This window comes from Stylophora pistillata, chromosome 1, assembly GCF_964205215.1.
Source record: "Stylophora pistillata chromosome 1, jaStyPist1.2, whole genome shotgun sequence".
Lineage (NCBI taxonomy): Eukaryota > Metazoa > Cnidaria > Anthozoa > Scleractinia > Pocilloporidae > Stylophora > Stylophora pistillata.
In genome coordinates this window covers 2295930-2312025 of record NC_142519.1, presented here as the reverse complement: position 1 = coordinate 2312025, position 16096 = coordinate 2295930, and the positions used below count along the sequence as shown (strand labels likewise).

The 16096-nt window shown below is 37.1% G+C and overlaps 1 protein-coding gene across 1 annotated transcript; it reads right to left on the bottom strand.

The window, feature by feature from the left end:
- Positions 1-485: 485 nt before the first annotated feature.
- On the bottom strand, positions 486-6194 carry LOC148740790 (roundabout homolog 3-like). Its single transcript, XM_088740943.1, has 7 exons — positions 6020-6194; positions 5557-5889; positions 4855-5151; positions 4344-4655; positions 3675-3977; positions 2413-2552; positions 486-1850 (listed from the first exon to the last, which is right to left on the bottom strand). The coding sequence occupies exons 1-7, from the start codon at positions 6138-6140 to the stop codon at positions 1680-1682; spliced, it is 1677 nt and encodes a 558-aa protein (XP_088597069.1). The 5' UTR covers positions 6141-6194; the 3' UTR covers positions 486-1679.
- Between the last annotated feature and the right edge of the window lie 9902 nt (positions 6195-16096).

The window sequence follows — 16096 nt, the reverse complement described above, 5'->3', positions numbered from 1 at the left end:
GGGAAATCGTGGATATATGTGTAAAGTAGTGCATGTAGTGCTCAAAATCATGGTGAGCATAGCAGAAAATGAATTGTTTATTCAAAACTGATGTAGAGTTTAGATTTGCCCGCTACTCCGATTTGGATGTGTTAATATTGTTTACCCCGTGTGAATCGATAAAAGTTTTCCTGACCCAGGTTAATGTATTTTTTATTTAATGCGATAGTTTCAACTTCTTTGGTTCAAAGTAGGTTTTTTATTTACATTAGTTTGAGTTACTTGAAAGCAACAAATGTACAACAAGAAACAACAACAACAAAAGATACAAACAAAAAAAACGCAAAATAGAAAAAGAAAGAGGAATGAGGGAAAGAGATGGAAGGGATGGAAGGGGTGAAAAGAATCGACAGGAGCCGGCATTCCTGTACAATCATCAATATTGACTTTATGGCGGTTGGTAGATATTCGAAAAACACGGAAATACTAAAGAGACCTTTCAGACATTTCAGCGAGCGATTGTGCTCTTGTACAGCAATTTGCATTTATTGATATTCGATATTTCTGTAGAAGATAATGCGATGTTGTGATGTTGTTTACTGAATAGTTAATACTCCATGACACTTGTTCAAGGCGTACTTGTCCCTTATGGAACGAAAATGATTTTTTTGCAGCATTTGTACTACTTTCTAAACAAGTTTTAGCTTTGATAGTTATACCCTGCATTGAGGTGTATCTCGTGTGTTAATCTAATTTTCTTTAGGGTGAGGTAGCTCTAGGTGCATTATTAATACATCATTAAGCATTCTATCCGTTGATTCGTTGTGGGGTACAGAGCAAACTGGGCTTGTGTAAGTAAAGCCTTAAGAGACCGTTGAGCGCCGTTCTGCACTGGCGCATGTAAGAAGTGTCATCCTTTTTAGTAGTAAAGTCACACACCCTTCTGTACCTTACTTTGTCTAGACAGCTCGCAGCACGACGGAAGTACCCGACTGTTTAGGAATTCCTTAAAGCATCGCCTAAGCCATTTTCATTTAAGTTCAGACAGACCTGCAAGCCAACAAATGTAGTTGAAACTTTACTCGAGTTTGATTACAATGGTCTAGATTTTATAATATATCACTAGATTTTATATCGTTTCAACCACCTTATCTGACTTGTAGACAACGATTGGACTTCCAAAGAAATGTCGGCAACTTGTAGCAACAACAGATCGAGACTAACTAAGCATACGAGAAGAATGTTTCTTTTGTCAGGCGATCAGGAACATATCGGAAACACATCAAATCTGCAGTAATTACAACGAACAAGGCATGCTTAGATATGATATCTGAATGATAAAACAGCCCTTTCCTGGCATTAGTTTCTTCATTGTCACCTACATCAGTCTTGGAGTCAGAGGCCTACATACATACATTCATACATACATACATACATACATACATACATACATACATACATACATACCAAGCCCACATACCGATACTCATATATTTTAACTCAAAAGATAACGCAGATTTACAATCTGGCTCATTTGGACATGAGGACAGCAAGCAAACGAATTTACATGAATCCATTCAAGTCCACAAACAAAAGAAAACGAACTTCAATAAGGAAAGGCAAAAGAAAAAAAAAAACCGAAAATAGAAAACAGAAATGGAAAATTCCGTGTGTCTTATTAGAAATAGTCGCCCGGACGATCACAGTTCCTCCAAACCGTTATTCATTGGGAACAAAAGCAGCTTTTCTTCGACCTTTCCCATGCTCTTGGTTCCAAGTGACGGGGTCTCTACAGCATCCTGAGTAAAGAAGACTGTTTCGTACTTGCCGTTGCTCATATGGACCCTTGCGACTTTCTTTTGCCCTTCCAGCTGCGGTTTATCAAAGGAAAAAAAAATTGTGACGAGTAACCCAAGAGGCGTGTTTGTGCTTTGTTTGATTATTTGTTGTTGTCTATCTTCCTCAAATCCTGTTTTTTTTTTTTTTTTTTAATTTCTATTTACGGCCAAGAGCGCTCCAGTAGTTTTCAAAGTAAAAGGGAAGCGAATGAGTGATGGATAAAATAGTTCTTTTTTTTTTTTTTTAAGTTTTAGATAACTGTAAACAACTACATACACCTCAGAAGAAGCATACTTGGGTTCCACGAACACTTAGGCGTTTTCAAACGTGTCCTTTTTGTTTCAAACTAAGTGAAGCAAACTATTTTCACCCATAGTAGCGCTTTCTTTTTTATCTCAATTGTCCACGCTACTCCGTTCTCATTGAAAAAGTATCCCTATTGAACCGTGTTCGTCTGTCGTCCCCGATAAGACGTTAAAAATGTAAATGAAAGCAACAGTACATATACGATTTTCGACGTTTTCAAAAGCCTCCTTTTCCACTTATCCATTCCATAAAAAGGAAAAAGAAAAAAAAAATAGAAAGAACGTTTACCTTTTTACCACGTTTACAACGCATGTACCACCAAAGCCCCAAAACACCATTGATAAGCACAGTTATCACAGCACAAGATACTGCGACTGCTATCGCCATGTAAATGGTTGAGCTTTCTTGTAGTCTTACTGGTGTAATTGCTGTAAGATACAATTCAAACGAAGTTAGAAACTAAATGGCCTACAACCTTCATGACAGTGATTTAAAATGCTAAAAAACAGAACCATGTAAAGTCCAATTTCATCAATTAATTACAACTGCTACAGCTTCCAGGAAAACCAAAATGTATTCAGATCGCTGAAAGAGGGCCTTGTAGTTTCGGTCTTCTAATGCTTAACCATTACAGTTTTTGAAAAATACACACCTAAAAGCTCTAGAAATGATAGCTTTTCACATTGTGGTAAATTCCCTGCTTGGAATGCCATGCCATGGCTATGGTCAATCTAATCAATTATGTGATTATTGGATTTATCTAGTTATATGTTATGTGATTGGGTGATGGACTGTTCCATCACGAGTGTTCGATTTCAACCAAATGTCCGTTGACAACACTACGGAATCGTAAAAGTTAAGGCAGTCCCTTTATCAATCATACTTGAACAAAATGTAATGGTTGTTACCACCACTTGTGTAACCAGGACAGTCGAGAGTAACACCCGAGTCACGCTCGAACGTTCTAATTTGAGTTGATGTTTTAACGCTGGGTGTTAATATGCACATAATTGTAGATAGCAGAAAAGTGCGGGAAGAACGATTTAACAGAATATATTGTATGGCAAAGATACCTAGTATTTTGAGTCGTACGAGTTGAATAGCATAATTCAGTTATTTCCAATGGTATTTTTGTTTTCTTTTTCAGTCTGTTTGATCATTATATTTATGTAAAACTTAATTTTTCATTTTAAGTTTCTTTCCATCACGTGTGAACTGTTCAAGCGTGGCAGTTTGATTTTAATGGCGTTCCCTCGATAGTTTCCCTCCAGTCGAAGTCGAGACCGCGACGTAGGGTGGGAAATATTATTGCGAAAGTCAATTGTAACTTGCACGCATGAAGAATATTGAGGTAAGGCAATCCAAACGTGTAATCAAGTGTTAAATCTGTAGCTAGTCTAACAAAACGAAGTTTGAAAATGTTTACGCATTGTTTTGTCAGTGCAAATTCATGCGTTTTGATTATACGGACTGCATTTCAATTTTGATGACTTCGATAAATTTTTTTTCAGGAAAGAATACGATTTGTTCCCTTAATTTTAATAACTCGCCTTCCTTTATGTGTAAAGAAGCCACATTTGACGTCCTCTCTCCCGCACTGTTATTTACAAAGCATTGATATCTGCCTGCATCTTCCTTCGTCGCCCCTGTTATCAGCAGCACGCTGTGGGATTTTGTGTCATCTAAATCAAGAATGGTTCTTAACCTTGGATTGGTTTTTGTAACATTTGGATCATTGTTCTTAATCCACGTAATGTTTGGCTGTGGAAGACCCGTGGCGGTGCAGCTGAAAACTAGGTCGGAACCAATAGAATAAGTTTGGTTTTTTGGATGTTCGACTATCTCTGGCTTTTCTGTGATTATAAAAGAAAAAAAAACACAAATGTTATTGCAAAGGTGAGAATAAATTAATATTATGTTGAGAGGGGATTTCTCAAGGTAATTAAGATAAGAAGAGTAAATGTGACACTGTTTCTTTTAAATGTACTCAAGGCGTTCAACCTAAGTTATCATCAAAATTTTTGTTTCCATGGGAACATAAAAGCAAAACGCACTATAAAATGAGCCAAATGAAGTTGCTTTATTTGGAAAATCGTGCTCTTTTCATTGGAATTTCTTGAAATAGCTTTTTTTTTGCGAATATTCACTTGTATGAATGAAGTTAGCCAAAGGCACAAGCTAAAGCGAGTATCTACATTCATTTATTATATAAATCTCACCTAAATTCCTTGGGATTAGAAAAACTACTCCTGATTCTTTTCTCCCAGCGCTGTTCTTTGCAATGCACTGATATATTCCATAATCTTCTCTCTGTACTCCTGTTATTAAGAGCAGGCTACGAATGTCGTTAGCGTTGCGTTCCTGAATGACACTTGCTCTGGGGTTGGACTGTAAAGGGTATGAAGCATTGTCCTTTATCCAATAAATGGTTGGCCTCGGAAGGCCCTTAACAGTGCAGCTAAATGTAGCATTGGAACCAATCGAGGCCCTTTGGTTCTTTGGACCTTCGACAATCTCAGGTTTTTGGACATCTGCAAATACACATCCAAGCAACTATTTGAGTTTATGTGACGCGATGATTTATAGATAGGGATGAAAAAAAAAAGGGGAAAAAGCTTATGATGAAGAAAGAGGTGTAGAAGACTTTCGCAATTTTGATCTCAAAAGTAAGTCCTAGGAGCAACCCTCGTCAAGATCCTTATTTTCCCTCTTATTTAAAAAGCATCTAACCTATGTTTAAGACAACCACTCCTGATTGAGTTCTTCCAAAGCTGTTGTTTGCAATGCACTGGTATTTTCCATAATCTTCCATCTCTACGCCTATAATCAACAGCTGGCTGCGATTCGTTCGGCCGTCTTGAATAACTCGTGCTCTGGGGTTGGTTCGTAAAATGTGTGAAGTATTGACCTTTATCCAATGGATAGTTGGCCTCGGAAGACCCTTGGCAGTGCAGCTAAAAGTAACATTGGAGCCGATCAGGACACTTTGGTTCCTTGGACCTTCAAGAATCTCAGGTATATGGACATCTGCAAATTAATATCGATCTACTCATTTGAATGCATGTGGTGCAGTGATTTCTTTCTTTGAGCAGTGCGTTTCAATTGCTGTCAGCCAATAGTCACAGGAAGGAGCTTTGCAGAATTTCCTTTAGCAATGAAATACATATTGGAATTGCGTGTCCATAAATTCCAGGAGTTTCTTAGATGCTGATTATTTGGCGCTCCCTTTTCCTTAATTAAACAACTCACCAAAAAAACCAAACCAAACCAAAACAAAACAAAACAAAACAAAAACAAAACAAAAAGAAACAAAACAAAGCAAAACAAAACAAAACAATCTTCTATCGCAGCGAAACACAGCATCTACCTTTGTATTAAAGAAAACGGGATGTCTATTTTTATGTAAATTTCTGATAAACCTGGTTTGCTTACCTGGGATCCTTATTTCAAATGAACTCCTTGTGCAGTGTTTTGCATAACCATTTCCCGCTTGGCAAGTGTAAGAGCCAAAGTTTTCAAGTGTCAAATTTGTAAGCACCATTAGACAGCTTAACTTAAGTTTATAAGCATGTATGTTTGAGGGCTGTAGGCATTTAGCTCCAACGTGTCTACCCTGTGGATCGTACCACTCGATATAATCAACCCATCTATCCATATATCCTGAGTCTATCTTCCTGGGCTCCGCTGTACAAGTCAGGGTTATGGAGGCACCAATGTGCAATTTGTTGTTTTCTGGACTTGAAGATATATCGACAACGGGTCTAACTGTGCAAGAGAGAAAACTCGTGGATCAAAAACAAATGCTTAAATCAAGAAATAGATTAATTAGATAAAAAAAAAAAAGTTTTTAAGCACTCTATCTTTTTAAAAAAAGATAGAGATGCTCATTACTTACTTCTTAAGTTGGAATTACACGTTTCGCCTCTGACCAAAGGAAGACTCCATAAAACGCCGGTAAGAGTCAATAATAATATGCACTTTGCCACTTCTCCTAACCAAGAGTCTGGAGTCATCATGAAACGTTAAACAGTGTTAGTGTCGTGGTGGTTCCTAGAGCCTGTAAAAGGGATTGCCCATTGAAAAAAAAAAACAGTTTGAAAATCAGCAAAGGAAAGGTTTTACTTGATCGGAAAGGATCTGACACACTAACAAAATGTTTTCTATCTCAAGGCTTATCAAAAGGATTTTGTATGGAACTACGGATAATAACAACTTCCAATGATGTTATATTTAATCTGCTATAAAGAGACATCTTTTAGTAGCCAACAAAACAGGTGTAATTTTGGCGGGCCAATGCTCAGTACTATTAACGTAAAGGTTATAACGCCATCTTTGATTTTTAAAGCAGCGGAAGGCTGGGAAGAGAAGTAAATTTGTACAAAGCGGGTAAGCGACAGTCAAAAATAAGGAAAAAGGAGTGGGTGGGCAATTACCCCACCAATCCCCCCCCCTCCCCAAAACGCCAACTATAGTTCTAATTCAAAGATGGCCCGGCCGAGGAAGTGATTGCAGTCGCTCTATTAAGAAGCCTGTACCTCGGGCTAATCTATTACTAGCACCCAAACACTCAATCAAGTCGAAGACGACTGCATATCGAAAATACTTTGTCGTTTGAGTCAAACACGTCGGCATTCAATAGTTAACAAAGAGTGACAAAGAATCCGTAAGGCGCACATTATACCTCGGGCTAGTTCGTGCTCATCGTGGCGACGCAACCCAGGTCTGGGCATCCCAAAGCATTAAACTAATTTCTAAACTGGAAAGTATCCAAGGACGTGCCACCAAATTCATTCTTTGCTTACCTTTTTCAACAAATATCTGTTACAAAGAAAGACTAATGTCTGTAAACCAACTTCCTGTGTGCTACTGGCACGAATTACTAGATCTAGTTTACTTTTACAAGGCTACACAGAATATGATTCACTTAGATCCGTCCGTTGTTCCCTTCGTGCGCGAATGCGCGCATAGGACCCGTACATCCGTAATCAGCTCTCAATCCTTTGTGCCTAAAAAATGCAGGACTTCTACCTTTCAGAAATATTTTTTCGTTAGAACCACTAGAACCTGGAACCTGCTTATTAGTAGACTTGACCTAGATAACGTTACCCTTGAGGAATTTAAATCTTTTCTTTACGGTTATTACTCGCGGGCTCTAGCAATAAACTATGACCCGGATTCTTCAAGGAGCCTCAAAAGCATTTGTTTGAAATGTAACACAGCCAGGCTTTTAGACCAAGAAATTAGCTGCTGCATGTGCTTTAAATTGCTACTTTTTTATATACTTCATATATTTATAAATATCTATCATATATACTTTATATATTATTTATATACTTTTAAATACTTTTATTTCTGGGTCCGCAGTAATTGGCCTCAGCTGTTGCGGTGTCCTTGCCCAAATTTTGAAGTTATTTATAATTGTATTATATGCTCTTATTACTTATTACTAGGCTTGTATTTCCTCATTTTTTTTCTTTTTTTTTTTCTTTTTTTTTTTTGGTAATCCTCAGGGCGAAGCTAATAAAATAAAATAAAATAAAATAAACAATACACAATTAAAAACTGGAAAAACATCAAGTCCTACATTGGTAACAGCTCTTTCAAGAATGCGATAAAGCAGCCATAGTAGAAGCTGTAGCATGCGGGTAGGCTGGACAATCTACCGCAGCCACATGTTTGTTGCAAATCGCTTTAATATTTCACAGCTACGTGATCTTTTTTGATGACGTGTTCAATTTCCATGCAATAAAAGGCATTTTATATCGGAACAGGCGTGAAAGAAAATTTAAAACTACCTTAGTTTTGAAGTTTCTTTCAGAGACTTCAAAATTGAGGAAGTTTACCAATATGTTATTGGTAATATTGGTAATTACTAGCGGGACGAAAAGTCTTAGCGCATCCCTTAGTGTCAGTCAATGAGATTCATATTTCAGGCTCATATTTCCATATTTCAGGTTCATATTTCTTACCAACCAAATATGTACAAAAACAGAGAAAACTTTTTAACGGAACGACATTTTCCCCTGAAGGGTCAGGGTTTAATACAGCAGGCAAAATTCTAGAATGAGTGGCCATTGAAATAAACGCTTATTCGTTTTGAGCATCTTTAATCTCAAAACCTTGGAATAGCCTCTTGCAGTTCTTTTTGAAAAAGCGTGATTTCTATTCTATAGGTCAGATGTTATTTTGACCAGAAGCAGGAACCTATGGGTGGCTGTTTTCGCCATCCCTAGCTACTTCCCTCTAAGGTTAACGTCACTGTGATTAATAACAAGAAACAGGAGAAGGATAAATTCTTACTTTGTGATGAATCGTTCAAAGAAGACGGGAAGTGATGAGCTAACCAGTTATTGAATGGTCGCGGATGGGCAGGCTAGCTGACCTGATAACTTTTAGTGACTTTTGTTAACGTAAAGCACTTTTAAGAGCTACGCGCTTCATGAAGTATCCCACGCAAATTCCTCAAAGCATTATTCGTCACTAGCACGCAAGAATTGCGTGTTTGATTTGTATTCAATTAAATCGTAGGGAAGCAAATTATTTCAGAACAAAGGACGCCGATGACTACCCTGCCATCAAGTTAAATTGCAAGTTTTTTACGGATAAATAAAGAAGATCAGTGGAGGAGTTACCTCTATCACATAATAGGTCGTATGTTATTTTCACTAGAAGCAGGAACCTATGGGTGGTTATATTTTTGCCATCCCTAGCTACTTCCCTCTAAGGTTAACGTCACTGTGATTAATATCAAGAAACAGGAAAAGGATAAAATCTTACTTTGGTGATGACTCGTTCAAAGAAGACAGGAAGTGAATAGCCAACCGGTTGCTGAAGGATAGTGGATGGACTGGCTAGCTGACCTGAAACCTTCAAGTGACTTACGTTGACGCAAAGCAATTTTAAGTGCTACGTGCTCCATGAAATACCCCCACGCGAGTTTCTCCAAGCATTATTCATCACTAGCACGCAAGAATTGCGTGTTTTGATTTGGATTCAATTAAATCGTGGGGAAGCAAATCATTCAGAGAGCATAACGCCGATAACTATCCTGCCATCAAGTTAAATTGCATGTTTTTTTATGAATAAATTTTAAGATCAGTTGAGGAGTTACCTTTATCACATAGCTTAATTATATGCGAATGAATAAAGGCTGATAGTTTCGAAAGAAACTGTTTGGGGCTGCGTCGGTGGGAGTAACGAAATAATTTGGATATATCAACAAAGTTGAAATGGTAAATTGGCCACCGTAATGATTACAAAAGCTGACGTTTCGAGCGTTAGCCCTTCGTCGGGCTAACGCTCGAAACGTCAGCTTTTGTAATCATTACGGTGGCCAATTTACCATTTCAACTTTGTTGATATATCCTAATTATATGCGAAGTTTGATTGATTCTTGACTTTGATCGTAGCGTGTGATCTACACTGACTGCTTTAAGCATCACCAGCTCCAGTGAAAATGTACAGGAAGTGACATTTCGCTGTTTTGTACATTAACCTACTACTTAAGGCCTTATCCCTTTTAAAAGGGTTCCTCTGGACAGATTTAAACACAAACTTTATCCTTACTGTCATGTCAACCGTCAACTGAAGACGATGTATTTGGCGCGCTACATCTTAAAACTTTGGCTGAGCGTTTTAGCGTTGACAAAAAAAGCGAAGAGGAAGCTTTTCAAACACACTGACATATTTGCATAAGACGTTTTCCCGAAGGGAAGGCAAATTTTTATTTAACTAAATAGGCCGTTGCTATGCTCATACAATGTTAGCATCTTCAACCATGGCAATTTCGACAAAGAACATATTATGTGCCAGTTATCAATCAATCAATTTTAACGTTTGTCAATCTGAAGCTGCCGTCAAGATACCAATCACCTAGTGAATTATTCAAAATATATCAGGCAAAATTAGCGAAGCACAATTCAAAACAAGAAAACTAGGAAAGCTGGCGTTTGCCAGAGCTTGTCCAAACGTTATTGTGTTGATCTAAGATCTGGAAAGATTTTATGCGAATTTGTCACCGTGATCACCAATAGCAGTAAATTCAGGAAATTATAAAATTAAAAAAAAAATGTAGTGCCTTCTTTTAGCAGTGCTTGATTATAAATGTAATCTTTTCTACCTTGGGTTTATCTACTTGATATACCTCGACAAGGTTGTAAAGTAAATATCTTTATGTAATTTTCGCCATCTTTCAGTATACGAAAAGGTTTATCTTGCCATTTCATTTTCGCCATCGATGCATGCATAGAGCAGTGATTAAGAATATTACGTTTTACAGTTAAAAATATATAAATATTTTTGGTAACTAGCCGAATCACGATGAATGTTTTTTCTAGAAGTGATGACTGTAGCAGACTTGAAAACAGAGATTCAAGTAATATCTGTGACAAAGGACTTTTAGAAAGGGGGCAATTTCATTTCTATTTTCGCGAAAGATCGAAAAGTAGATTCGCAAGGGAGACAAGACGTAGACTCTCCCTTTCAAAATCTTTGTTGCAGCAATAAAATGGAAAGTGACAGCAGCAATATTTGGACCGCGAATTAGTAAGTGCTACCAACGTTGGCATGTGACAGGTGATGAAAAATTAGTCGATTTCAACGTTGTGCGACAGAGAGAAAATAAGAAAGCAATAAATTGAGATAAGAAAACAACGAAAGTTATAGGGAAAACATCGATATTGTACTCAATTTGACCACTGAAAGAAAGCACAATTATAATTATACATGACAAATTTAACAAAAAATAATGTTAAGGACAGGACTGCGCGTTGGAAATTCAAGCTGACAGGGTTATCATAACAACTAGAAAAGAATATAAAAGACATTTATAATCTTACTTTGTTGACGACGAGTTGGAAAGAATAGTCAATGAACCATGATTTAGCAGCAGTCTTCAGCTGATTCTGCTACAACGTTTTAGATATCTTACATATACTTATACCTTATAATATCTTATCACATACCTCCAAACATTCTGGAAGCATAAAAAACAACTGTTTATCAATGAGAACTAACAATAAAACAAAGACACCTTTGACGTAAATAGACAAAGAGGGCCACTGTTTGACCTACGCCTACTTAAAAACAACGTAATTATCGCACTTCGTGAATTACATTTGAGCTAAAGACTTTCCTTATGACAGTTTTTCACCTTGTTCCAGCAAAGTCTTTTGAATTCCTAAATTTCTCTTTTTGCCACTGTTAATTATATTGATAGTGATAAAGAAGTGTAACGGAAACTGGACTGTCTCATCGATTTATGAAATGTTATTCATAAAGAAGAAAAGGCCATGCTTGAATACACAATCAGACTCCATACGCCCAAAACTATTTATTTAAATTTTATTTAAATAATCACTTTTTGCATGCATACTTTACGCTTTATCGCCTTGCACGGTATATATTAAATTGTCAAAATTTTATTCTCTTTTCACTTGAAAATGATGACATGGCGTCATCGAAACGTAGTGTAAAACTTCTTTCGCTTATTTTTATCATTAGATATTGAAGATGTACGGAAATTATCAACCAAGATCGCTGTGCGACTCAGAAAAAAACACCTTCCCAATTCACTTTACATAGATTAAGACGCGTTTTAAGAATAGAAGTTCCGTTGAAAACATCGACTCGAAGATTCTAAATGACGTAATGAGGAAAAGGTAGGGGTCATTTTCTATTTACGTTTCTAAAATAAGAACGCGCGAAAATGAAAGTGATAAATCAGATACAATGAGATATATGAATATATGGCTTGTTAGCTCAATTGGTAGAGCGCTGCACTAGTATCGCAGAGGTCAGTGGTTCGAATCCCGTACAGGCCTGATTTTTTTCAGGTCTGATTTTCGCTTTTGCTTAAATAGCGCTATCTACTGCGAGGATCGTGTATCATATGTAAATAATAATATAATAATCATAATAAAAAAGTGGGTTTCATTGAAAATGCTTTCGTGTAAAACAAATAGAGCTGTTTGGGAAATTAAAGTAGCAGTTGTAGTAACAAGTACAAGCAAACGTACCAAGGACAAGTAATGGAGATCTACAATCGATTAATATCAATAAAGACTTAATTAAAGATAAATTGTAAATGAACCAATCATGTTGGGCAGTCTCAAATACAAACAAGTCACAATTTCTTCGATTTCCACTCCCTTTATAAACATTACGATTATATGAGCTTAAGTCAGGCGTTATTCTGTCATGAGAGATAACTTGTTAATAAAACTGCAAGTATATAAAAAGAACAAATGTTTTCCTATTTTAATTTGGATATATCAACAAAGTTGAAATGGTAAATTGGCCACCGTAACGATGACAAAAGTTGACGTTTCGAGCGTTACGGACACCCGTTCTTAATAGCACAGAAAATCAGAAAGGTGGAATGGCGAAAAATCAGTCTAGAAAAGTAAATTTTCAACGAAGCGAATGATTTCCAAAATGAAAAGGCACCGCACGTCGGCGCAAAGTGAGTGTGAATATTTTCACAACTCAATAGTTACGTGTATCGCTTCATGCTAATAACACTTAAAAATCCAACCAGTCTTCAGACTCGCCGGAAAATTATCTTACAGAACTAATCTCTTGCTTTGTCTGGAAAACTATCGCTGTTTTTGACAATTCTGAAGGCGAGGGCGACTGACGAACCACTATCGCACTTCGTAACGACGGCCAGCTAAAGTCAGCAAACAGCACAAAACTCCAAACAAAAAGACTCCCCTGTACCGCTATTCGTTAAGAAGTGGTTTTAGTATTAAAAAGGCATTCAAAAGATCAACCATAATAAACAGGGAGAAGTATCATGGATATTTTCCGACTTAAAACCATGCAAAAGGCCGATGTTTTCATCGAACTCAGTCCACAAACACATGGAAGCGCTTGGCAGCCTAATGTTGATGACCACTGACCACTGTGACGTCACCAAAACGTATTTCCGCGGTGTCGGTAGCGTGTATTTAGCTGAAAAGTAGCTGTAGAGCATAGCACGCTTATTGAAAGGCATCAGAAATAAGACTCTCCATCGACAATTCTTTCTCAGTCATCTGCAATCTCTGTTCTCGCAAATTCACTTCTCTAACCTCTCTTCTCCGACTCTAAATGACCGTCGTATGCTACGGAATTTACCATATATATCGAACAGAATTTTCGGAGAGAGTTGACTAGAGTTGATTAATAAGTGTAAGTAAGAGGCTCTTTGACTTACTGCGAATTCTATAGTGCCACTATTGGCAAAGAGGATTGGGCACGCTGGCCAACTGACTATGGAAGACTGAATATTTTGCTGTCACAACAATAGCCAGTACTTTCGTCTCATCCCATGACAAAACATTCCCAAAACGGACGAAATCGCCCGAAACCACGTTCGAAACTCAACGAGTGAGAGCGTTTTACTGACCTTACGAGTAAAATGTTCAAACTTTGGAATAAACAACAGCCAAAAAGATCTTGGAAGCGGAACAGAATTATGGAAAATCAACGAAAACACTTGGAGTAACCAAAAAGGAAAAAGTAAAGAAAAGAGCGAATGAATATCCGTTCTATATTTAGAATATGAGCATTCCAGACAGATAAAGAAACGAAAGCCATTGACTTGATAATGCTTACCGGTGGTCCTCTCAGATATGTACACGACATCACCATGTGTATAACTATCGAATTATTTGAAGGATGTGGAAATAAAATGGAAAGCTTTTTTTCTTATCTTTAGTGATACTGGCACTAGTATAAATGCTAAAGCGATGGTCTTAAAATTCTCTTCGAAATTACTCAGTGGGGTTCTCAAAACCAAACGCGATATACAGGGTTATCATCTAATTTAAGCCTGGCAACTAAGATCTTCCGGATCCAAGCAACTATCTATATTCCCCCTAGCCAAGCTAATAATGACCCCCATCTTGTATGTCCCAAGACTCCTTTCTATCATTAAATTCCTTCACTTAGTTTTTTTTGTGGAAGAAAATCCGATGAGGAAATTATCGAAATTAAACACTTTGTGCTCTGTATTAAACAGCTGCAGGGTGTAACAATATTTCGATGAATCTGTTTAGGATTGTGCTATTATGATCTGCAGCCCTTTGATTAACTCTTGTATAATCTGTTTATGATTTCTGCAATTGTTCCGATCAAATGGAAATTATTCATGTCATATCTTTTTTTAAATGCGTGTCATATCTATTTTCACTGATCATAGACCTATTTCCGTAGTTCAGGCTGTTTCATTTCATTAATCTTGCAAGGAGTCATTCATAATCGCCTTTTAGACTATTTAAAAAGCCCGAGAAACTTTGCGATAATTTATTTGGGTTTTTCAAACATCTCTCCAACGAATATATTCTAATTCCACTTATAACATCTTATCTTTTGTTATGAATATCGAGTTTACTATGTGGATGTTTATCGATTAATCTAAAATCTAGACACTGTTAATTAATCAAGAAATTTTGTTGGATAACTTAATGTGTTATGCCCTTAGCCCTTCCTTTGTACGCTTTATCATTTAAGAATTTGGTCATGCTTAGTGTGCGTTTATCGAGTTATGGATGCACGCGGAAAGTTTGGTGCGCCTCGAGCTACTCTATCTTTTTGAGAGCTCTCCAAATTTCCCGCGTGCATCCATAATTCGTTATACGCACAGCTAATAGCATGAACAGATTCTTTTATAACAGAGCGACAACAAGGATCTGTGCGAGGAATCTTTTCTATTGCGATAGAGTGCAAAACTCGCACAAAGCACAAAAAAGTAAACAAACGTCCTTATTGGCTGGCCAAAAGCAGGCCACATTTAACCTTTGGTTTAAGCGAGTGCATTTGATCCAGTTAATCGACAACTGTGAATAAAAAGCTCAAAATAAATGGCCGGGAAAAATGGAGAAAATCAAAGCTAAATGAAGTCAAGTATCACAATAGAATGTTTTAAAACTCAACGGTCCAACAAATTTGTGAAACGTGCAACGTGCGAGTTTTTTTCGGCTTTCTTTTTTCTGCTTGTTAGATCAGGACCTAAAAAGTCAATGCCGATAGAAAAATTGGGCAGTTCTTAGCTAGTTTCTTCCACATTTTAAAGGAAAGGAAAACTGCACTGCAACTTAACAGGACGGAAACTCTGCAGCCAAGTAAAAAAAAAAAAAGAAAACAAAACAAAAAAAGCTCACGTCATCTTATTTACGCACGGGCGTGCGTAAATAAAGATGTTGTTCATTGTGGCTCAATAGGACTTAGATAGGGCAAACACGTGCGCTATATTATAAAGCTTAGTTTATCCTTATCGTGTATATTGTGTTTTGCAGAAGGTGCCCCGTGTGTCTGCTTGCTTGTTCTTTGTGCATTTTTATGTATTTTTTGTCACTGTTATTATAACTATTATTATTATAGGTATTATCATTTTCCTTTTTAGTCGATCAGTTTTATTTATTATTATTATGATAGTTTACACCTTTACTGTATGATTAATGGTAGTTGAGAATTTTAAAGTAATAGTGACAATTTGACTATAAGATAGACCGTGGCCACTAAGCATTTGAAAAAAACGGCTCCAACCCTAAGCAAAGCCAGATGAAATATGGTTGAGGGGGGAAATGTCCACGTGTGTCGTGCGATAAATATTTAAAAAGAGATTTTTCTTACTATATAGTGATAAGAAAAATAATATGTTCGTTGTTCTGGGTGGTTTAAGAATGATACCCTACCCGTACAGTTGTTTTGTATCGTTCGGTCAAATAGTCAAATAGCGCTGCCGGCATTTAAAATCAAGATGAGAAAGAAAAGCGGCAATGTAGTAGAATGGTTTGTGCTTGTTGTACTCAACCTTTGACTGTAACGTGGCTTTGGCTGGGGAATAGGGTCCACCAACACAATTTGTCTCTGAGCAAAGTGTCGCAGCTATTTAAAGTAACTCGTTGCTCTCGCAACGGAATATAATAGATAAACATTTATTGCTCAAAAGAGATGCTGACGTTATTGCATTGACGCATCTCGCTCT

Excerpts from the sequence above, each read along its gene's own strand:
- LOC148740790 (XM_088740943.1), bottom strand. The coding sequence starts at position 6,140 with ATGATGACTCCAGACTCTTGGTTAGGAGAAGTGGCAAAGTGCATATTA. Across the intron at positions 4,656-4,854 it reads AGTGGTTGTCTTAAACATAG|ATGTCCAAAAACCTGAGATT; the intron begins GTTAGATGCTTT and ends GTGTATTTGCAG. Across the intron at positions 2,553-3,674 it reads TTCTTTACACATAAAGGAAG|CAATTACACCAGTAAGACTA; the intron begins GCGAGTTATTAA and ends TGTATCTTACAG.